This window comes from Rhinopithecus roxellana, chromosome 4, assembly GCF_007565055.1.
Source record: "Rhinopithecus roxellana isolate Shanxi Qingling chromosome 4, ASM756505v1, whole genome shotgun sequence".
Lineage (NCBI taxonomy): Eukaryota > Metazoa > Chordata > Mammalia > Primates > Cercopithecidae > Rhinopithecus > Rhinopithecus roxellana.
In genome coordinates this window covers 144,947,668-144,970,737 of record NC_044552.1, presented here as the reverse complement: position 1 = coordinate 144,970,737, position 23,070 = coordinate 144,947,668, and the positions used below count along the sequence as shown (strand labels likewise).

General features: G+C 36.2%; 1 protein-coding gene across 1 annotated transcript in view; it reads left to right on the top strand.

Annotated features, from left to right (window-relative positions):
* UTRN (utrophin) overlaps positions 1-23,070 on the top strand; it is a 603,735-nt gene that overhangs the window by 228,165 nt on the left and 352,500 nt on the right. The window contains 7 exon segments of the mRNA XM_030928184.1: positions 3,071-3,250; positions 6,387-6,515; positions 7,140-7,310; positions 8,717-8,878; positions 9,305-9,442; positions 14,490-14,681; positions 15,531-15,703. Coding sequence (XP_030784044.1) covers positions 3,071-3,250; positions 6,387-6,515; positions 7,140-7,310; positions 8,717-8,878; positions 9,305-9,442; positions 14,490-14,681; positions 15,531-15,703 — 1,145 coding nt within the window.

Genomic DNA, 23,070 nt, shown 5'->3' with positions numbered 1-23,070 from the left:
CTCTGTCCCATGGAAATGGGAATTTTATCTATAAGCCCTGGCTGGGGCTGCTGCCCTTCTTTCAGAGATGCCCTGCCCAGAGAGTAGGAATCTAGAGAGACAGTCTGGCTACAGCAGCTTTTCTGAGCTGTGGTGAGTTCTGCCCAGTTTGAACTTTCCGGAGGCTTTGTTTACACTGGGAGGGGAAGACTGCCTACTCAAGCCTCAGTAATGGTGGATGTCCCTCTCCCCAAGCTCCAGCATTCCAAGTTGACTTCAGACTGCTGTGCTGGCAGCAAGCATTTCCAGCCATTGGATCTTAGCTTGCTGGGCTCCATGGGGGTGGGATCTGCTGAGCTAGACCACTTTGCTCCCTGGCTTCAGTCTCCTTTCCCAGGGCACGAACGGTTCTGTCTTGCTGGTGTTCCAGGCGCCACTGGGGTATGAAAAAAAAAACTCCTGCAGCTAGCTCAGTGTCTCCCCAATCGGCCACCCAGTTTTGTGCTTGAAACCCAGGACCCTAGTGGTGTAGGCACCTGAGGGAATCTCTGGGTCTGTGGGTTGCAAAGACCTTGGGAAAAGTGTAATGTCTTGGCTGGATAGCACCGTCCCTCACAGCACAGTCCCTCATGGCTTCCCTTGGCCAAGGGAGGGAGTTCCCCAACCCCTTGTGCTTCCCTGGTGAAGTGACACCCTCCATGGACTGAACCGACTGTCTAACCAGTTCCAGTGAGATGAACCAAGTACCTCAGTTGGAAATGCAGAAATCACCTGCGTTCTGTGGTGGTCTTGCTGGGAGCTGCAGACTGGAACTGTTCCTATTTGGCCATCTTACCAGCTACCTCCCCTACTAGCTCTTTCATAGTTTCATCTTTTTATCTTTAATGCATTAGTCTTTCTGGAATTTCAGGAATTTATGGTATATTTCATGAGGTAAGGCTCTAACCTTCTTTCCAAAAGGATAACCAATTATCTCAGCACTATTGGTTGAGTAATTAACCTTGTCCCCACGGATTTGACATGCTAAGTTCATATATTCTTATTTTCCCGTTTCCTTTCATTGTTTTCTGCTCCACTGATCTGACCCTGTGAAATGTACCAGTGTTTAGAGTGTTTAGCCATGTTTTATAGTAAATTTTAACTGCAGTTAATGGATTCCCTCTCTTTATGCTTTGTTTTTGGTAGGTATCTTATATGAACTTTAGAATTTTTATTGTTAAATTCTTAAATTCTACTGGAAATTTTGATTTGAATTGCCTTAAATTCATACATTTGTTTAGTGCAGAATTGCTATGTTTGTTATATTAATTCTATTTGGTAACATACATATCTCATTTTTCTCCCAAATTCTTTCACATTCCTACATAATGTTTTGATTTTTTTCTTTACAAATATTATTCATGTATGCACAGTTTATTCTTACATATCTATTTTTATTGCTATGTAAAAATATACTTTTCCTTTTTTTACAGAGTGCTTATTGTTGGTACATAGGTGATAATTGATTTTATATACTTAATTTTTAAACATCCATGGTCCTGTACTTATAAATTCAATTCGTTTTCAGCTGATTCTCATAGCTTTTTTAGGTAAAGACTGAAAGCAATGAAAAATTTGTTTCTTTTGGAATAATATGCTCTTAAGTTTCCATTTAATCTTATTTCAGAATTGAAATAATGATGATATATACAAGACACAAATTCACAGCACATTCTCTTCATTAGAGTAAATCAAATGAAAAATCAGTATGTATTAATAACGTAACCACCATCTTTTTATTATTGTCTTTTCAGATTTCAGGAACATGCAGGGTTCACAGCATTTTGATGTATTTGCACTTAAAGATTATGTAAAATTATTTTCAATGCAAAACTTAAATAATAGTTTCATTTCTGAATATTGTTTTTATTCCATAACTTAAATATCACTATTTTCAATGTAATCTTTTTTACTATAAAAAAGGATGTGTACTATTTAGATGTAATTACTTGTAGTTCATTTTTTTTATAGTTCTTAAACGCTATTCTAGTCAATCAGTATATACCCACTGAAGAAATGAAAGATTCTTATTAATAATTGCTGAGAGCATGGCTATTGGGTATCCTTTATTCCCCCACCCCCTCCACTAGAGAAGAACATTGGAAAGTAGTATTTCAGTTCCTTCATAAATATACCAGTAATTGACATGGCCAAGTGAATGTTTAAACCTGGACTCATTTGTGAATTTGTAATTGGTATGCTTTCCAAGGTGTGATTTAATGTATAAATATAAACTTGAGTTCCTTAAAATTATTGGTTTAAATGTTGATTTAAAAAATGATCATTAATAGTAGCAGTAGGGTAGATACATGCATATGCTTTTTGACTGAAAGAGCTTTGTAGTTTTAATTGTGGAGCTCATGCTCTCTCTATAATTCTGTGACTATACATTTTGCCTGGTGAAACTTATGAATGTGCCAATCACTTTATCATCATACTATCCAGAGTATTATCTTTGCACTTATGACAGTTGTAAGACCAAAGCTTAGACTTGCTGTTCTCTTGTGAATTACTTATATGAAATGTTTTTTTGTAATGTTTATTTGAGCTATTATATGTGAAATCAGCCAGCTATAAAATATTACCCTTGCAAGTACCTATAGTACACATCGATAGTTTCCTTTGGTAATCTAGGAGATAAATTCATTGTGAATTTTTTTAAGTTGTGAGTTCTAGGATCCTTCTGCTTTGCCAGCTTGTAGTTACTGAAAATGAAATTGCGCCTTTACATTTAGAGTGATGATGAAGGTAATTGGCATTCATATGTAATAAATGGATTTATATTCAAATAAATGAAATAATTGCTTTCCCACAGCTGAGTGCATTAACACTCATTGGTATTTGCTGAATTACACATTTTGTTTTTCATTTGGAACTTAAAAATTCTCACTATGTTAATAAGTTTAGGAATTTTGTAAACTTTGTCATTGTAAATTAGGGAGTCATGGATTACTTTGTATATGTGGCGGAAAGGTTTTTAATAATTTAAGGTTATATACACTTTTGTAATATTCTGAAGAATCAAGTATGTCTTGGTGTTTTTATTTTCTAGAATGTTCTGAAGGGTCTGGAAAAGAGAAAAGTTGATTTAAATACCATCACAGAGAGTAGTGCTGCCCTGCAAAACTTAATTGAGGGCAGCGAGCCTATTTTAGAAGAGAGGCTCTGCGTCCTTAATGCTGGGTGGAGCCGAGTTCGTACTTGGACTGAAGATTGGTGCAATACCTTGATGGTATGTGTCAGGAAAAAGTTAATGATGAAATCTTCTCCTCTCTTCTAGTTATTTTTGAAATGAGTACAACTTTGATTAAATTTCAAGTCCTATTTACTGTGTGTCACAGTAATATTTTGCTTGTGAGTTAATTTCATTAGACTAGGTTTTGTTTTTTCTTTGAAAAACAATGTTTCTAAAATATTCATGATCTACGTGGAATTAGGTACTTTCATATTTTAGTAAATGCACCTTATTTGTTTCATTTTAATGATTTCATATTGTATTTAATTTTCATACTATCAGAAGCTATTTTTATATATAATCTTTATAGTGTTTGAATAATGGCATACTGGTTAAGAGCACAGGCTCTAGCATCTGATGGCCTATGTAAAATTTTTCACTACTAGCTCAGTAACATTGGTCAAGTTACTTAAACATTCTCTAAACCTCAATTGTTTAATTTGTAAAATGGACATTATTGTATCTGTCTCATACAGTTTTGCAATGATTGATTATGAGCCTTAAACATGTAGTGCTCTTAAATAACCAATTAAATAACCAAAACAACCAATTTTCGATTTTGCTATAATTATTAAATATTGTATATGTGTTAGTCTTTGGTTATGCCACTACTCTGTAAATTATCTCATGGAAATAGTTATCATTTAATTTTTATAGTGTTTTTACATTCCTATGATACTAACTGTGAATATATGGCCACCCCACCCTCCCCTGCTGAGGAAGGCATTGTCATTTATATATATATATATTTTAATTCTGAAATTCTAATAAATATATATAATTACAAATATATATTTTATTAATTCTGAAATACCTGAGATAAGACTTTTATCAAATTTGTAGAATTACTAGGTAATGGATAGAGACATCAAGCATACATTATTGTGTGTTTGAATATTTATTTAAATTCATCAGGATGTGTAAGGCAGTGAAGAGCATGGACTTTGCTCTTGATCTCTAACAGATTTATATCCACAGTCCATGACTTATTATCTGTTTAACCTTAGCTAAGTTACTTTATGTTACTAAGCTTCAATTTCCATATATAGAGAATGAGAACAAAAGTATATACCTAACAGAGTTGTTAAATATTGAATATAATAGTGAATATGAGATTCTTGGCTCATAGAATATGCTCATTAAATATTTTATATATTAATTTTTAATTACTAGCTTTATTTCACATTCTCATGGCCCTTATTTCTGTATTCTTCTGTCTATACCTTTCAAACTCTCCATTCAAGCAGCATCTTTCTAACGCTGTTAGAACATTTGATTTACCTGCTTGAAAGGGGTAAACAAGTCTGGTGCTCATCAGTTCTTCCTACTTAGGATCCAGATCACTGTTGATATTTTCTCATATCATTTATTAGTTCACATTTTCTTTTTTTAAATGTTTATTTTAAATTCAGGGGCACAAGTGCAAGTTTGTTTTCTTTTATTTTTATGTCTCTTATTTGTTCACTTTTTTTTTTTTTTTTTTGAGGCTGGCTGTCACTCTGTCACCCATGCTGGAGTGCAGTGGTATGATCACGGGTCACTACAACCTCGACCTCCCCAGGCTCAGGTGATCCTTCCACCTCAGCTGCCACCACACCTGGCTAATTTTTGTATTTGTTTTTAGAGATGGGGTTTCACCATGTTGTCCAGGCTGGTCTTGAATTCCTGAGGTCAAGTGATCCTCCCATCAGGACCTCCCAAAGTACTGGATAACAGGCGTGAGCCACCATACCCAGCCTACATTTTATTTTTTCAACTATTTTTCATATTATAGATTAATAATTTCTTTCTTTGTAAAAACTTTTACTGTCTAAGCATTTTCCAGTTTCTTTTATCCCACAACATATAATTGCTAAATGTTAATTTCATCATAAGCCTCCTTACCCTTTTCGGTCACACTCTAACTTCTTGCCTTACATTAACTGCTTTTCCCAGTCATAATCTGCTTAACTGTTGCTTCTGTTTTCAAATCTGTTCTGTCAAGCACATTTCATGTCCTGCTTCAGGACATCTTGCTGTGGTCTGTGCCAGATGTAATATTAAGGGCTGGTGATATAGAGGTAAGGAGACAAAGGCACTGTCCTTTAAGCAGAGCATACAGAATCTTTTATTCAATTCATATTTTCATCATTTTAAAAAATTATTCCATAAGTGAGTGTTTAAAAAATATGGGCCAGGTGCGGGTGCACACCTGTCGTCCCAGCACTTTGGGAGGCTGAGGTGGGTGGGTCATGAGGTCAAGAGATCAAGACCATCCTGGCCAACATGGTGAAACCCTGTCTCTACTAAAAATACAAAAATTAGCAAGGGGTGGTGGTGCACACCTGCAGTCCCAGCTACTCAGGAGGCTGAGGCAGGAGAATCGCTTGAACCCGGGAGGCGGAGATTGCAATGAGTCGAGATTGCACAGATTGCACCACTGTACTGCAGCCTGGCAACAGAGCAAGATTCCATCTTAAAAAAAATAAATAAATAAAAAAGATTGAGGAGGGCAAATCAGATCAGTTGTAATATAAGAATGAGGAATAAGAGATGAACTTGCATTGAAATTGAAAAAGAAACTTTCACCTTTTATTCTACTTCAACTTTTTATTGTGCTGAGGTCTAAATCAGATAAATTTAAGAAGTATTGGCCGGACGCGGTGGCTCAAGTCTATAATCCCAGCACTTTGGGAGGCCGAGACGGGCAGATCATGAGGTCAGGAGATCGAGACCATCCTGGCTAACATGGTGAAACCCCGTCTCTACTAAAAAATACAGAAAAACTAGCTGGGCGAGGTGGCGAGCGCCTGTAGTCCCAGCTACTCGGGAGGCTGAGACAGGAGAATGGTCTGAACCCTGGAGGCAGAGCTTGCAGTGAGCTGAGATCTGGCCACTGCACTCCAGCCTGGGTGACAGAGCAAGACTCCGTCTCAAAAAAAAAAAAAAAAAAAAAAAAGAAGTGTTAAGCAGCATAGATGTGCATTTTTAGGAATGAGATTTATGCACTGAAGAAGAGCTCTGCAGGAAGATGAAAGCTTTTCTTTAAATTCATGATACAGTTTGCTCTTTGAAGGTCTTTTAAATCTCTTTTAAGATTATCATATTAAATATTTCATATGGTTATGTAAGCATTTTATTAATTCCTTTGTAGAACCATCAGAACCAACTAGAAATATTTGATGGAAATGTGGCCCACATAAGTACCTGGCTGTATCAAGCTGAAGCTCTATTGGATGAAATTGAAAAGAAACCAGCAAGTAAACGGGAAGAAATTGTGAAGGTGGCAAACGTAGAGACATCAGTAACACTTTTGGGGTCGAATGTTTTGTTGTCATGTTTTCTCTTGTGTAATGCTCTAAGTTACTTACGCTCTTATTCCTCCCAAGCATTAGATTCATTAACATTTATTTTGATGGAAGAAACTGAGACAATAAGAGACAAACTCAATAAGAGACAAACTTGAATTGAAATCGAAAGATTAGTAAGAGATTTCAGCACAATCAACAAGAGTAAAAGCTATTCACGTAAGATGCCAATGAGTCTTGCTTAATTCTGCATTCTGCATTGAGTATTGCTTACTTCTGTATTCTCCAGTGAATCTTACTTACTTTTGTATTCTCCAATGAGTCTGTCTTACTTCTGTACTCTCCAATATGTCTTACATACTTCTATGTTCTCCAGCGAGTTTTACTTCTGTGTTCTCCAATGAGAGTTGCTTACCTCTGTGTTCTCCAATGAGCCTTATGTGAACAGCTCTTGCCTGGTTGATTATGCTGAAATCTCTTAATCTCTTACTGGGGATTCCAGATATTTATTTAAACTACCTTTCATTCTGTAAGAGCATCACACTCATGTTTGGGTTTGATATTTCCCATGAGATAATTTTGTGTTTTCTTATAATTAGCGTTTAGTATCTGAGCTGGATGATGCCAACCTCCAGGTTGAAAATGTTCGCGATCAAGCCCTTATTTTGATGAATGCTCGTGGAAGCTCAAGCAGGGAGCTTGTAGAACCAAAGTTAGCTGAGCTGAATAGGAACTTTGAAAAGGTGTCTCAACATATCAAAAGTGCCAAAGTGAGTAATTACGTTTTTAGAATAAACCATTTTTCCTATGGGTATGTATCTAAATGATAGTCATACAGTATATACATAAACAATTTTTATTTTATTATTTTAATTTTACTGTTTTCTCACTCTGTCACCCAGGCTGGAGTGCAGTGGCATGATCTCACTGTAACCCCCGCCTTCTAGGCACAAGCTATTCTCCTGCCTCAGCCTCCCACGTAGCTGGGATTACAGGCGCCTGCCACCACGCCCAGCTAATTTTTGTATTTTTTTTTAGGAGAGATGGGGTTTCACCAACTTGGCCAGGCTGGTCTCGAGCTGCTGACCTCAAGTGATCTACCTGCCTTGGCCTCCCAAAGTGCTGGGATTACAGGCGTGAGTCACTGCACCAGCCAACGATTTTTAAATTAAAATATTTTCGATCACTTTTTCTTTGAATGGAATTTGTCCTTATTTTTTTGTGATTGTGCATATGAAGGAGAGAAAACAAGCAATTAGTATCGAAGAAAATAACCTATTTGAGAAAAGATTTCAAAGACTCAATCAAAGGTTTGAATTGGTTATGAAATGATTAAACTAATTCCCAAGCTAGGGATAAATATTGAACCCTTTATTTTATGGTCTTACTCTATATATGTGTTCACACTGCACACACCACAGAACTTGTTTTTTGTGTTTTACATGACGACAAATCTAAAAGTTAGATAATTTCACAATTTAAACCTAAGGTAGGAAAGTACTACCTGATTTTATAAATTTAAAAAAGAGCTTTATACATTTAATTAAGAAGGTAAGAAATAGGAGCTTTATGAGAGAGTGCTAGTTTTCCCACACTTAGCCAACCTCAGATGGTATTTATCTGCATTTACTTTTATTAAAAATGTTTTATTGAGTTTTAGTTAAGCAAATATAAAATTTTTCTATGTAGATGTTATCTGAAAAGATGACATTGAGAAATATGCACTTCTTTGACGTTTGTGTATGAAAATTCAAGGGGAATTCTACTGAGGAAACTTAACTGGGAGACATTCTGTGAGATGTCCCTGCCCTGGGGGGCTGGGTGGCTGTTCTTCCTTTCTGTGGCCATGATAAAGATGGTTTCTGGATCATGGCCATAGTTTCCTACTATGCTCGCATGTGGTCTCCAGATCCACGCCACAACAGTCTGGGCAGCCACAATGAATTGCAACACTACATCACATCCCTGGCTAGAGTTTGAAGAAAACGAGTAATTCAGAGAAGTCTAAATTGGTAAAATCGTTGCCATATAAATGAATGAAATCAAAGTTATCTGAGCTGAATAGGAAAGTCAATTAAAAAAAATGCTAGTTTCTCTCTTGACACACCATCTCTCTGATTAATGATGGAAAGTCAAATTAAAAATCTATTTTCAGAGAATTCTTTTCCTTCTACAGTTGCTAATTGCTCAGGAACCATTATCATACCGATGTTTAGTCACCACTGAAACATTTGAAACTGGTGTGCCTTTCTCTGACTTGGAAAATTTAGAAAATGACATAGAAAATATGTTAAAAGTTGTGGAAAAACACTTGGAATCCAGTGATGAAGATGGAAAGGTTGGTTCAAGGAGATTTCAAAACCATGGTGTTCTCATTTTTCTTCTCTATTAATTTTATTTTTACATCAATGATGTTTACCCATATAATCTGTCAAACATGATGAAACAGATTCAAATGTGATTTTTTGATGTGTGTTGATGTAAGAGTCACATGATTCATGTACTTAAAAAGAAAATAGACACACTTTCTGAACTAAACATAATTCTTAGTATTATCTAATGTTTGCTAAACTCTCTTTGAGATATTTTATCTTCAAATATAAAATATCTTTAAACAACATAAATTTTTTGATCATTCAGGTTAACATATCTTGACTTAGACTATACTAAGTAGGTTGGTTTTCCTCCTTAGGAGCTCCTAGGAAGTGACCTTAAGCACTTTTCTTTTGAGTCATTTTTTTTTTTTTTCCTTTTAAACATTTAGATGGATGAGGAGAGAGCCCAGATTGAGGAAGTTCTACAAAGAGGAGAAGAAATGTTACATCAACCTATGGAAGATAATAAAAAAGAAAAAATCCGTTTGCAGTTATTACTTTTGCATACAAGATACAGCAAAATTAAGGTATTACGACTGGAGAGTCTCTGTTGCATTTAAATACCTTACTTAACTCTTGCCATTCAGATGTGTGATGCTGCATCACAGATGCTTTAAAACACACCAGCTGGAATATCATCTCCTCCTCGTTAGTGTGTGTTACTAGACGTGTTCATATTTTTGGATGGTGCAGAACTCAAAATAGAAATGTAAACGTTATTATTGGCCATCTCTTTTGGATTTCTGATTGTGTATCAAACCTAAAAGAGCTCTATCTATTTCAGAAGTGACTTCCTCCAGTTCCTTCTTTTATTTGTGAAGGTCTTGGCTATGGCAAAAAAAAAGTTTCTAGTTTAAAAATAACTAAATTTGTGAAACTGATGTAATCTGATTTATATTCTAGTAAAGATTCACTACCAGCTCCCTTTTTATTTCTTTATATTTTTCTTTTTTTAAAAGATGGGGTCTCACTATGTTGCCCGGACTGATCTTGAACTCCTGGGCTCAAGTAATCTTCCTGTGTCAGCCTCCCCAGTTGCTGGGACTACAGGTGTGGGCCACCATACCCAGCTCCAGCTCTTTTTAAAATGGCAGTCTTTCTATCTGCATTTTAAGTGTGCTCTTGTTCCCTGGGGTCTGTTCTTTGGTAGTTCCTTCTAGAAAGATTTTTATTTGATGACTTCGGAAATTAAGTAGATCGATGATGGTACTGTAATTTTACTGTACCTTTTCTATGTTTAGATATATTTAGATACATAAATACTTCCAATTGTGTTTCAAAAATTGCCTCTAGTGTTCAGTACAATAACGTGCTGTAAAGTTTTAGCCTAGGAACAATTGACTATACCACATAGCATAGGTGTGCAGGAGGCTGCACCATCTAGGTTTGTGTAAGCGCACTCTATGATGTTTGCATGAAAATGAAATGACCTAAAGATACATTTCTCAGAACATGTCCTTGCTGTTACTAAGCAATGCATGACTATACTTTAAAAACTAGTCACTCTCTCAAGGCTGAAGCCTTGTTAACTATTTCTTGTTCCTCACATATCTTCTCACATCACACTGAGTAGGCATTAAAACCATTGGGTCTGCTTGAAGCAACATACAGGTTTGAACCTCAAGTTAGATATTGCTCTACCAGCTGCTTGTTTTATGATCATGAGAAAGTGACTTAGCTTATTTTACTTCACTATCCTTTCCATAATTTAGACTTATGATTTTCTCCCATGATATTATATCCCATGGACATATTCTTATGTCTGTTTTTTTTCTCACTCTAGTATGTCCTTTGTATCTTCCTCAGAGTTATTCTCCCCCAAGTCATGGCTGATCATGTCATTCCTTCATCTAAGAAACTGTTTAGGAAAATATTGCAAAATACAGAAAAAGCTTTAAATGCAAGGTTTGTCAATACAACAACATACAAAGTCTTCAGTCTGACCCCTGGCTCCTTATGTCTTTGATTTCCTGTCACTTGCCATGTAGGACCGCTATGCTGGTTTTCTTTACATTTTCCTAAACACATCATATGCACATCTGGGAACTTACTAATTTTATTCCCATTCCCTAGAGTGAGTTTTGTCTTTTTAGGTTAGCTGAAAAATGCATTATTTTTTAAGACTCAGCTCCATTTTTATTTCTAACTTCTGTCAGATTATATTATAGTTTTCTGCTTTATTGTGACTTTTTAATGTATCTTTCTTCTCTAATGCTTCTCCAAGTTCAGGCCATATCTTTTTCATCTTTGGGTCTGAAATCAGAAATTATTACTGGCACAAAATAGAAATAAGTTTTAAGCTTTTAATATATAAATAAATTTGTTTGTTAAAAGTACTAATGTATACTATACAAGCTAATTTCATTCTGGCTTTACTAACATTGGTAGGCCAACTATGATACATACTTCAAATCTATAGTTTTCAAACTGATATGATTCTTAACTGTGAACATTAGAATTACTTTGGGGAATTAGAATTACTTTAAAAAAACTACGGTGCCAAAATCTAATTCCTGAACCGGTTAAATCAGAATCTCTCAGGTTGGACCTAGGTGTGGGCATTTACAAAAGCAAAACACAAAACATTTGTAGATGATTGTAATGTACAATTAGGATTGAGAAGCACTAGTTTACAGGACTCATTGTCTTATTTGAAATATGTTAAGTGACGTTTTCCAATTTGTTTACTAGAGTATTACTGTTTTTAAATTATGTATGAGTACTTTTTAAAGACATTAACCACTTGCCATAGTTGCTATAATGTATTACTTATTGATATTTATCTTCTAACTATTTTACCTTTAAGATGCAACCATTTAAAATTTTCATTTAGCCACAGGTGACTATGTTTTTCTTTAGTGATTTTTTGGGGGTTCCTGTTTTGTGATCTAAAAAGTTTTTATCCTCCAGAAAGTTGATGAATATTCAATTCTGTTTAGTTCCAGGTTTTTCCTGTGGTTTGGTAAAAACAAAACTTAGAAATTTAATAAAACAGTCACTTAAAAATCTCTTTAATCTGGACTTTGCTATATTATGTGAGCTACATCATGTAACACTGTCTCATGTCAGTACTGACCTCTAGTATATTTGTGTTTCTGTGTCCTAGGAGAATTTTTTAAAAATAAAATTGTCCAGAAGTAATGTCTCGGTCAGATCTTGAGGACATTTTTTTTAGTCCTAGGGCATTTTGATTGATCACTCTGTTGGGGGAAAAAAAAAATCAATTTCAGGAATACAGAAAGCACATGTTTAAATCTTGAACTGCCTTGCTGCTTCTGTAAGAGTGTGAAGACTCAGAAAAATCTTGGATTGTCTTATAGTCTGAAAAGAAAAAGAGACTGTATTAATGAATGTGAATTTTTTAAACTTGGAACTCTATGATACCTACTGACCTCACTAGTTTATTCTAAAGCTTCAGGTACATGTGGTCTTGCAGAATGACAATCCGTTATGTAACTGAAGAAGCAGCACAGGAATTCCAGTCTTGTAGTAGTAGCTGAGGTATAAAAGTGGCTCTCAATATTTACCTATGTGACATGTATTATCTAGTGGTGCTAAATGAGGAAAGTACTACAAAGGTAAATGTCTTACAAGTATAATAAAGTAGTTGGATGTCTGGAGTTTTTTGGTCTTTTGGAAAACAGATGACCTTCCAGCAAAATTTTGGTTAATGGGTGGGAAGCCAAGAAGGAAAACGGGTCCCAGTTTCCTCTTTTACTTTTTTTGACATCATTACTCATAGAAACACTTTCAATGGGCTATTTTCTTTTCCTTAAAGTTAAGAGGGAGAACAATTGAACCTAGATCATTTTCTGATCTTCCAAAATAAAAACATTGGCTTATTTGAAATGAAAATCCGAAAGAATTATTTTTGATTTTTTCTTTTCTTAAAAAATACTCAGCATCTTTTTATTCGTAGCTGGTTTCTGGGTAGATATGTTATTTATTTCAGCATTCTTTTATATTTGCTTAAAGCACAGAATTCGCTTCCTTAGACATATGGGTAAACATCTAGAAATGCTCTCTGACTAAATTGTAAAAATGTGGCATTAGGATAATAAAATTAATCTTGGTGGCAAGTATAATTAGTTCTGTTGTTAAAGTCAAAAAATCTATAGACCTGCTTCTAACCTGGCTATCCAGAACTGCCCATCAATTGATGAAAGCAGTTTACAGATTCTAGGAGGCAATAATGCAGTCCTCTAGGTTCAACACCATGTTATCCACTCAATGTGTTTAGTCATGAGTCTTGGATTCATTTAGAGATTGCCTTGTGACCATTTTCAAGATCACTAACTATATTAACATGCGTTTGTGATCATTTTAACTATCATCTCGAATTTACAGATGATTATAATTTTTTTAGAAGTTCAACATAGGAGAAGTGAAAGTATCAAGGAAGGTACCTTAATTCATGAGCAGCTGCACTTTGGCCCTTTGGAAGTGGTAATAGACAGCATTTATTAAATTGTAGCCATCTAGGAGTAGAGGATTTAAACTCCTGAAGGACTGGTGGTCCATCCCAGAGAGCACTTTATTGTTTAGAAAGCTCTGAGAAGAGGGCTGGGTGTGGTGACTCATGCCTGTAATCCCAGCACTTTGGGAGGCTAAGGTCAGCTGATCACTTGAGGTTAAGAGTTTGAGACCAGCCTGGCCAACATGGTTTAACCCCATCTCTACTAAAAATATAAAAGTTAGCTGGGTGTGGTGGTGCACGCCTGTAATCTCAGCTAGTCAGGAGGCTGAGGCAGGGTAATCACTTGAACCTGGAGGTAGAGGTTGCAGTGAGCCCAGATCACACCACTGCACTCCAGCCTGGGAGGCAGAGCAATACTCTGTCCCCACCCCACCAAAAAAATAAAAATGAAAAAGAAAGATCTGAGAAGAGGATCCAGAAAATCTGTATTAGGGCAGATGAGTAGTCCATAGAGCCTCAAGTCTGTCTAAATATGGCACTTCATGATCTATTTTCTCATGTAGGATATTCCTGCTCTGTAATATTATTCTCAGAGGTTAAGATTACATACTGAATTACCTGGATATTATTTTAATCAAAACCCTTTGTGTATTTCATGTTGTGTTATGGAAACATGTTTAACTTGCTTATATTTTTAGCAGTGAGGCGCAATTTTAAGATTGTGATATTTTTAAAAGTGTGAAATAATAATGGTATCAACATGTTTTATTTCATACAAAACTTTATGATTGGCAACATATTCTCATTCTTTCAACAATTCAAGAAAGGAATTGTTATGTTTTTTGTTTTCTGAGTTTAGATGACATAGACCTTAAAGCCTGTCAAATTATTAACATACTTATAGTGTTTAATAGCATGCTGCAGATGAAAATTAGAATACAGATTGTTAAGGGTTTCTGTTGCAAGGTAGGTTTATAATATAAAACATTAAAACTAAGTTTTAAAAATTTGGTTCATGATATTTCATTCCTTCACACAATAGTCATATATTTTCTGAATTTGTTATTATTCATTGTGGGGGTATTTTAATACTTTTTTTTTTTTTTTTGCTGTTTTTTTTTTTTTTTTTTTTTTTTTTTTTTTTGCTGTTTTTGTAGGCATTCCCTATTCAACAGAGGAAAATGGGTCAACTTGCTTCTGGAATTAGATCATCACTTCTTCCTACAGATTATCTGGTTGAAATTAACAAAATTTTACTTTGCATGGATGATGTTGAATTATCGCTTAATATTCCAGAGCTCATCACTGCTATCTACGAAGACTTCTCTTTTCAGGAAGACTCTCTGAAGGTAGACCTCCGGGCACTGTGTTTGAATGGCCACAGTTAATGCAGAAGTAGAGGAAGAAATTTGTTCTTGTGCCTACTTAGATGGTCGATATCTTTTACAGTTTGTGCCAGGGGATTAATAATATGTATGACTAGTAAAGCTTTCGTATATTGTCCAAGAAAACATAAAACATTTTGAATTTTTAAAACATGGGTATGGATTGTTAAGTGTGCACAGTTATAAATTATTTGCAACATCAGAGCCTTCGTTTAAAATTAAACAGAGACATAGACCACCTTCCTGTCTTGTAAACTAGATTGTCAGTTGATGTTAATTGTCGGCATTTATCAGGCAATCTATAATGGTTTAAAATTGGCCAGTTGTTGAGGTGTGGAATGGCATTTTGATTGTAAGTTAATTAAACTTTTAAATTCTAGCAAGGCATTTTCATGTAACTTGATTGCATTTATATTTAAAGTCAAAATAAACGCACTGATAATATGGATTTGATAGTGCATTCCTCTCATTTAAACTAGCATTATTAGATATTTGAAAATATCAGGATTTCCAGCTTCAAATGCCTCATTACCTATAGAGAATGTTACTGAAGCTTTTCATGTGTCATGCACAAATGCTGCTATTGTGAGGATTTCTTTTCCTGCCATGAGTATATTATGTAGCATATTCCACACACTTTGGCCAAAACAGGGTATTATTTTTTTTAAAAAGTTTCCAGTTTTTGTGATTAACAATGACTATGTCTCATTATTATTTCAAATGAGTGTTCTACAATATAAATTTCTGGTCATCTGTGATTCCTTTTTTTGTTACTTTGCTGGATTTTGTTAATCTATGACAATATATTTTTAGAATATCAAAGACCAACTGGACAAACTTGGAGAGCAGATCGCAGTCATTCATGAAAAACAGCCAGATGTCATCCTTGAAGCCTCTGGACCTGAAGCCATTCAGATCAGAGATACACTTACTCAGCTGAATGCAAAATGGGACAGAATTAGTAGAATGTACAGTGATCGGAAGGGGTAGGTATAAATGAAATTAATGTTTAATTTAAAAAATTGCCTGCAAGTTCATGGGCCATGAAAAGGGTCGTGTGGACATTGAGATTAATGAGAACGTGTTTCATATCCTTGTAGGATGCCCTGTTTTTTTTTTTTTTTTTTTTTTTTTTTGAGAAGGAGTCTTGCTCTGTCACCCAGGCTGGTGTGCAATGGCGCGATCTTGGCTCACTGCAACTTCTGCCTCCCAGGTTCAAGAGATTCTCCTGCCTCAGCCTCCCAAGTAGCTGGGATTATAGGCGCACACCACCACGCCTGGCTAATTTTTGTATTTTTAGTAGAGATGGGATTTCACCATGTTGGCCTGGCTGGTATTGAACTCCTGACCTCAGGCAGTCTGACTGCCTCGGCCTTCCAAAGTGCTGGGATTACAGGTGTGAGCCATTGCGCCCGGCTGTATGCCCTGTTTAATAAATTGTGATAAGTATAGTTCCTTAAAGGAGGAATGTGATCATGTATAGATGATCATTTATAACACAATATCTTAATAATAGGGAAGCACTTCTAATTTTTAGTGTCTAAATTGTGTCCATTCTCTTTAAAAAAATTAATTTTTCATTAATGTTCACTTTATCAGCACACTTGATAATTAATGTGAGTGAAGAACAGAGGCAGCTACAGATAATTAAAATCCGTATATAATACCAAACTCTTTTTTATAACCATCTGTTTAAATGAATGCTTTTGAGCCTTCTTCTTACTAGATTTTGACCAGGACTGTTAATAGGTAGAAATGAAAGCAGTTGAGATTTTTGCCAGTAGCTGTGGATGTGATGGAAAGGCAAGTAAATTATGAAATAACCCAATGGGAAGTGCTGTATAAGAGGAAAGGGAGCACAGAATAATACTTTGAGTAATGAGAGACATACGCACAAAACTAGGCATCCTGTTCCTTGTCTTTTTTTCTATTTTAGCCCACATATTTCAATGTGACTAATCCTTGAAAAGATAGCTTTTAGTGGCCTTTGGTATATTCCTTTGTTGGATTTTACAAATTTTCCCTTTGTACGTTTGGAGAACATTCTTTTACGTACATCTTTATCTGTACTTACATTTCTTTAGGCTTGATCATTAGATACAGACAAATTTCTTTAAAAATAATGACATTTTAAACCTCCATGTTATATCATGAAATTGGTTACTTTACCCCGCCAACAGTATTTGTAAAAATGCCCTTCTTTTTGAGCCCTTACTAACATTGACAGTTTTTTTTATTGTTTAGAAAAATCTTTGCCAATGTAATAGTGATAGATTACACCTCAATTTTATTTTTATTTTTTAATTTTTAGTGCTACTAATTTGTGTACATTAATTTTGTATCCTGAAACTTTGCTGAATTTATTTACCAGTTCTAGGAGCTTTTTGGATGAGTCTTTAGGGTTTTCTAGGTATATGATCATCTTATCATCAAACAGTAACAGTTTGACTTCCTTTTAATGGATTCGGATGCCCTTTCTTTCTTTCTCTTGTCTGATTGCTCTGTCTAGGACTTCCGGTACTATGTTGAATAGAAGTAGTGAAAGTGGGCATCTTTTTCTTGTTCCAGTTCTCAGGGGGAATGCTTTCAACTTTTCCTCCTTCGGTATAATGTTGGCTGTGGGCTAAAAGTCATAGATGACTTTCATAGATTACCTGAAGGTATGTTCCCTCTATGCCAATTTTGCTGAGGATTTTAATCATAAAGTGATGCTAGATTTTGTCGAATGCCTTTTCTCAGTCTATTGAGATGATTGTGTGATTTTTGTTTTAAGTCTCTTTATGTGGTGTATCACATTTATTGACTTGTGTATTTTAAACCATCCCTGCATCACCAGCATGAAACCCACTTGAACATAGTTTATTCTCTTTTTCATATTCTGTTGGATTCAGTTAGCTAGTATTTTGTTGAGGATTTTTGCATCTATCTTCATCACGGATTTGGTCTGTAGTTTTCTTTTCTGTTATGTCCTTTTCTGGGTTTGGTATTAGGGTAATACTGGCTTCATGGAATAATTTAGGGAGGATTTCCTCTTTCTCTGTCTTTGGGAATAGTGTCAGTTGGATTGGTACCAATTCTTCTTTGAATGTCTAATAGAATTCAGCTCTGAATCCATCGGGTCCTGGACTATTTTTTGCTGGTAATTTTTTAATCATGATTTTAATCTTGCTGCTTGTCATTGGTCTGTTTAGAGTTTCTATTTCTTCCTGGTTTAATTTAGAAGCTATGTATATTTCCAGGAATTTATCCATCTCCTCTAGGTTTTCTAGTTTATGCAGGTAAAAGTGTTCATAATGGCCTTGATCTTTTGTATTTCTGTGGCATCAGTTGTAAGATCACCCATTTTGTTTCTAATTGAACTAATTTGGATCCTTTCTTTTTTCTTGGTTAATCTCACCAATAGTCTATCAATTTTATTTATCTCTTCGGAGAACCAGCTTTTTGTTTCATTTATTTTTTTGTATTTTGCTTGTTTGTTTCACTTTCATTTAGTTTTGCTCTGATCTTGGTTATTTTTTTTCCTTCTGCTGGATTTGGGTGTGGTTTGTTCTTGTTTCTCTAGTTTCTTAAGGTGTGACTTTGGATTGTCTATTTGTGCTCTTTTAGACTCTTTGATGTAGGTATTTAATGCTATGAACTTTCCTCTTAGCATTGCTTTTGCCATATCCTAAAAGTTTTGATAGGTTCTGTCACTATTATCATTCAGTTCAAAGAATTTTTAAATCTCCATCTTGATTTCATTGTTGACCCAATAATCATTCATGAGCAGGTTATTTTGTTTCCATATATTTGCATGGTTTTGAGGGTTCTTTTCAGGATTGATTTCCAATTTTATTCCACTGTGGTCTGAGAGAGTACTTGATGTAATTTTAGTTTTCTTAAATTTGTTGAGACTTGTTTTGTGGCTTATCACATGGTTTATCTTGGAGAATGTTCTGTGTGCTCATGAATAGAAAATATATTCTGCAGTTGTTGGTTAGATTGTTCCATAAATATCTGTTAAGTCCATTTGTTCTAGGGTATAGTTTAATTCCATTGTTTCTTTGTTGACTTTCTGTCTTGATGACTTGTGTAGTGCTATCAGTGGAGTGTAGAAGTCTACCACTATTAATGTGTTGCTGTTTATTTCATTTCTTAGGTCTAGTAGTAACTGTTTTACAAATTTGGGAGCTCCCATGTTAGGTGCATATATATTTAGGATTGTGATAATTTCCTGTTGGACTAGTCCTTTTATCATTATATAATGTCCCTTTTTGTCTTTTTTAACTGCTGTTGCTTTAACATTTGTTTTGTCTGATATAAGAATAGCTACTCCTGCTTGCTTGTGGTGTCCATTTGGATGGACTATCTTTTTCCACTCCTTTACCTTAAGTTTATGTGAGTTTTTATGTGTCAGATGAGTCTCTTGAAGACAGCAGATACTTGGTTGGTGAATTTTTATCCATTCTTCTATTCTGTATCTTTTAAATGGAGCATTTAGGCCATTTACATTCAATGTTAGTATTCAGATGTGAGGTATTATTCTATTTATCATGATATTTGTTGCCTCAATACCTTGTTTTTTTTTTATTTATTTTGTTATAGTTAACAGGTTCTTTGAGATTTATGCTTTTATTTTATTTTATTTTTTTTGAGACAGAGTCTTGCTCTGTCACCCAGGCTGGAGTGCTGTGGCATGATCTCGGCTCACTGCAACCTCTGCCACTCAGGTTCAAGCAACTCTCTGTCTCAGCCTCCTGAGTAGCTGGGGCTACAGGTGCCTACCACCATGCCTGGCTAATTTTTTTGTACTTTTTAGTAGAGATGGTGTTTCACCATTTTGGCCAGGCTGGTCTCAAACTCCTGACCTCAGGTAATCTGCCTACCTTGGCCTCCCAAAGTGCTGGGATTACAGATGTGAGCCACCACACCTGGCTGAGATTTATGCTTCAGGGAGATTCTATTTTGTTCTATTTCTAGGATTTGTTTCAAGACTTAGAGCTGCTTCTATCTTGCTGGCTTGGTAGCAGCAAATTCTCTCAGTATTTGTCTGAAAAAGACTATTTTTCCTTCATTTATGAAGCTTAGTTTCACTGGATACAAAATTCCTGGCTGATAATTGTTTTGTTTAAGGAGGCTGAAGATAGGACCCCAATCTCTTCTAGCTTATAAGGTTTCTGCTGAGAAATCTGCTGTTAATCTGACAGGTTCTTCTTTATAGGTTACCTGATACTTTTACCTCACAACTGTTAATATTCTTTCCTTCTTATTGACTTTAGGTAACCTGATGACCATGTGCCTAGGCAATGATCTTTTTGCGATGGATTTTCCAGCTGTTCTTTGAGCTTTTCGTATTTGGATATCTAGATCTCTAGCAAAGCCAGGAGGTTTTCCTCAATTATTCCCTCAAATATGTTTTCCATACTTTTAGATTTCTCTTTTTCCTTGGGAACACAAATTATTCTTTGTTCTTTTAACCTAATCCCAAACTTCATGGAGGCTTTGTTCATTTTTAAAAATTCTTTTTTCTTTTTCTTTCTCAGATTGTGTTAATTCAAAAACCTTGTCTTTGAGCTCTGAAGTTCTTTCTTCTACTTGTTTGATTCTCTTGCTGAGACTTTCCAGTGCATTTTGCATTTCTCAAAGTGTGTCCTTGATTTCCAGAAGCTGTGATTGTTTTTTATTTTGCTATTTATTTCACTGGAGATTTTTTCATTCATATGCTGTCATTGTTTTCATTTCTTTAAGTTGGGCTTCACCTTTCACTGGTGCCTCCTTGATTGGTTTAATAATTGACCTTCTGAATTCTTTTTCTGGCAATTCAGAGATTTTATCCTGATTTGGATCCAGTGCTGGTGAGCTAGTGTGATCTCTTTTTTTTTTTTTTTTTCCTTGAGATGGAGTCTCACTCTGTTGCCCAGGACTGGAGTGCAATGGCATGATCTCCCCACTGCAACCTCCATATCCCAGGTTTGAGCGATTCTCCTGCCTCAGCCTCCTGAGTAGCTGGGATTACAGGCATGTGTCACCATACCCAGCTTATTTTTGTATTTTTGGTAGAGACGAGGTTTCACCACGTTGGCCAGGCTGGTCTTGAACTGCTGACCTCAGGTTATCTGCCTGCCTCGGCATCCCAAAGTGCTGGGATTATAGGCATAAGCCACTGTGCCCAGCCTAGTATGATCTTTTTAGGTGTTTTAAAGAACCTTATTTTGTCATATTACCATAATTGTTTTTCAGGTTTCTTCTCATTTGGGTGGAACATGTCAGAGGGAAGATCTGGGACTCAATGGCTGCTCTTCTGATTCTTTTGTCCCACAAAGAGCTCCCTTGATTTGGTGCTCTCCTCCTTCCCCTAGGGATGGGGCTTCCTGAGAGCTGAACTGCAGTTATTGTTATTTCTCTTCTGAAGCTAGCCATCCAGCAGAGCTACTGGGCACCGAGCTGGTACTGGGAGTGTCTGCAAAGAGTCCCATGATGTGATGTGATCCGTCTTCAGGTCTCTCAGCTGTGGATACCAGCACTTGGTCTGGTGAAAGTAACAGGGGAGTGAAGTGGACTCTGTGAGAGTCCTTGGTTGTATTTTGGTTAAGTTCGCTGGTTTTCTATTCGTTGGCCCCCAGCCAGGAGATGGTGCTTACAAGAGAGCATCAGTTGCAGTACTATAGACAGGATTAGGTGGTGGGCAGGGCCACAGAGTTCCTAAGAGATTATGTTCTTTGTCTTTGGCTACTGGGGCAAGTAGAGAATGACCATCAGGTTGGGGCAGGGTTAGGTGTATCTGAGTCAGACTCTCCTTGTGCATGGCTTGTTGTGGCTGCTGTAGGGGATAGGGGTGTGATTCCCAGGCCAGTGGAGTTATGTTCCCAGGGGCATTATGGCTGTCTCTGCTGCATCACACAGGTCACCAGGGAAGTGGGGGAAAGCCTGCAGTGGCAGGCCTCACTCAGCTTCCACGCAGCCCACGGCCCAAAAGGCCAGTCTCACTCCTATCAGGACCTCCTTCTGCTGCCACCCCCCAGCCCACCCAACAGCACTGGGTTTATTTCTAGGCAGCTGGTGAGCAGGGTTCAGAACTTGCCCTAGGTGGCAAGTCTCCCAGCTGAGAGCACAAGCTGGTCTCCAGTTCCTCAGCTCTCCCATGCAGCATGCAGCAGCATTCCACCTCCTTCAAAGGGTCTGTAGATTCTCTCAGTTTTCTTGGTATGTTCCTGCAGTAGTTCTTGGGACAAAAGTCCACTGTGTGTCTGCACATGCTGCTGTTTGTCTGAGTGGGAGCTGCAAGTTAGTCCTTCCTTCTATCCACCACTTTTTTCCTCTCTTTCACTGATGATACTTTCTAAGTTTAATGTTTATATTTTCAAAGTCTTTAGATCTTTGAAACAGTCTTATAGCATCCCGAATTTGGAAACTGTGATTGTTGTGTAGTTACTGTGAATTTTTGCAAGTGACAATGAGTGTCTTAATATCATCTCGTAGTGCCTTTTTTTTTAAAGTGCTTTTTTTTTTTCATGCTTAATAGAAAATTGCTTTACTGTGGGCAGTATTAGCAAAATTTTAAAAGCAATTTTCATGAAAAAAGACGATATACACATTATTTAGGGGTTATTGATATTAGGAGCCATTTTATTTAAAAAAATATGTACCTTATTACATAAAATATAAATTTTATTAATATTGTTAAGATCTCAGCGATCATTTCTAAAACTCAGCTCCATTACTCTAAACAAAAAGATAGGAGAAAAAATTATTTAGGATCGTAGTCCAATAAAACTTTTCCTTTTTATACTTGTTTCATGTATTCTGAATATGACAAGCACTCGGTTTTACTTTGCCATCTTTAGAAGAATTTAGTTTAAACAGAAATCTCAATAGCCCTCTGTCTCATTGCATAACTTGGGCTCTGCATGCAGTTTCATATTTTGCTGTATTTAGGTAAATGGGACCCTCAGGACCAGTGATTACCCGAAGTACGTTAATCTGCTCAGGCAGCCATAATAAAATAACATAGACTGGATGGCTTAAACAACAGACATTTACTTTCCTACAGTTCTGGAGGCTGGAAGTTCAAGATCAAGGTGCCAGTAGAGTTGATGTCTAGTGAGGACTCTCTTACTGGCTTGCAGATGGCCACCTTGCTGTGTCCTCACATGAGAGGGCTCTGTGGTGCCTCTTCCACTTACTATAAGGACACCAGTCCTTTCAGACTAGAGCCCCACACTTCTGACCTCTTTTAACCTTATTTGTGTCCTGAAAAGCTCGATCTCTAAGTACAGTCACATTGTGGGGTTAGGGCTTCAACATAAGAATTTTGATTGGACACAATTCTGTATATAACATATAGATAAAGGAGTATATGGGCATTTTGAAGTGT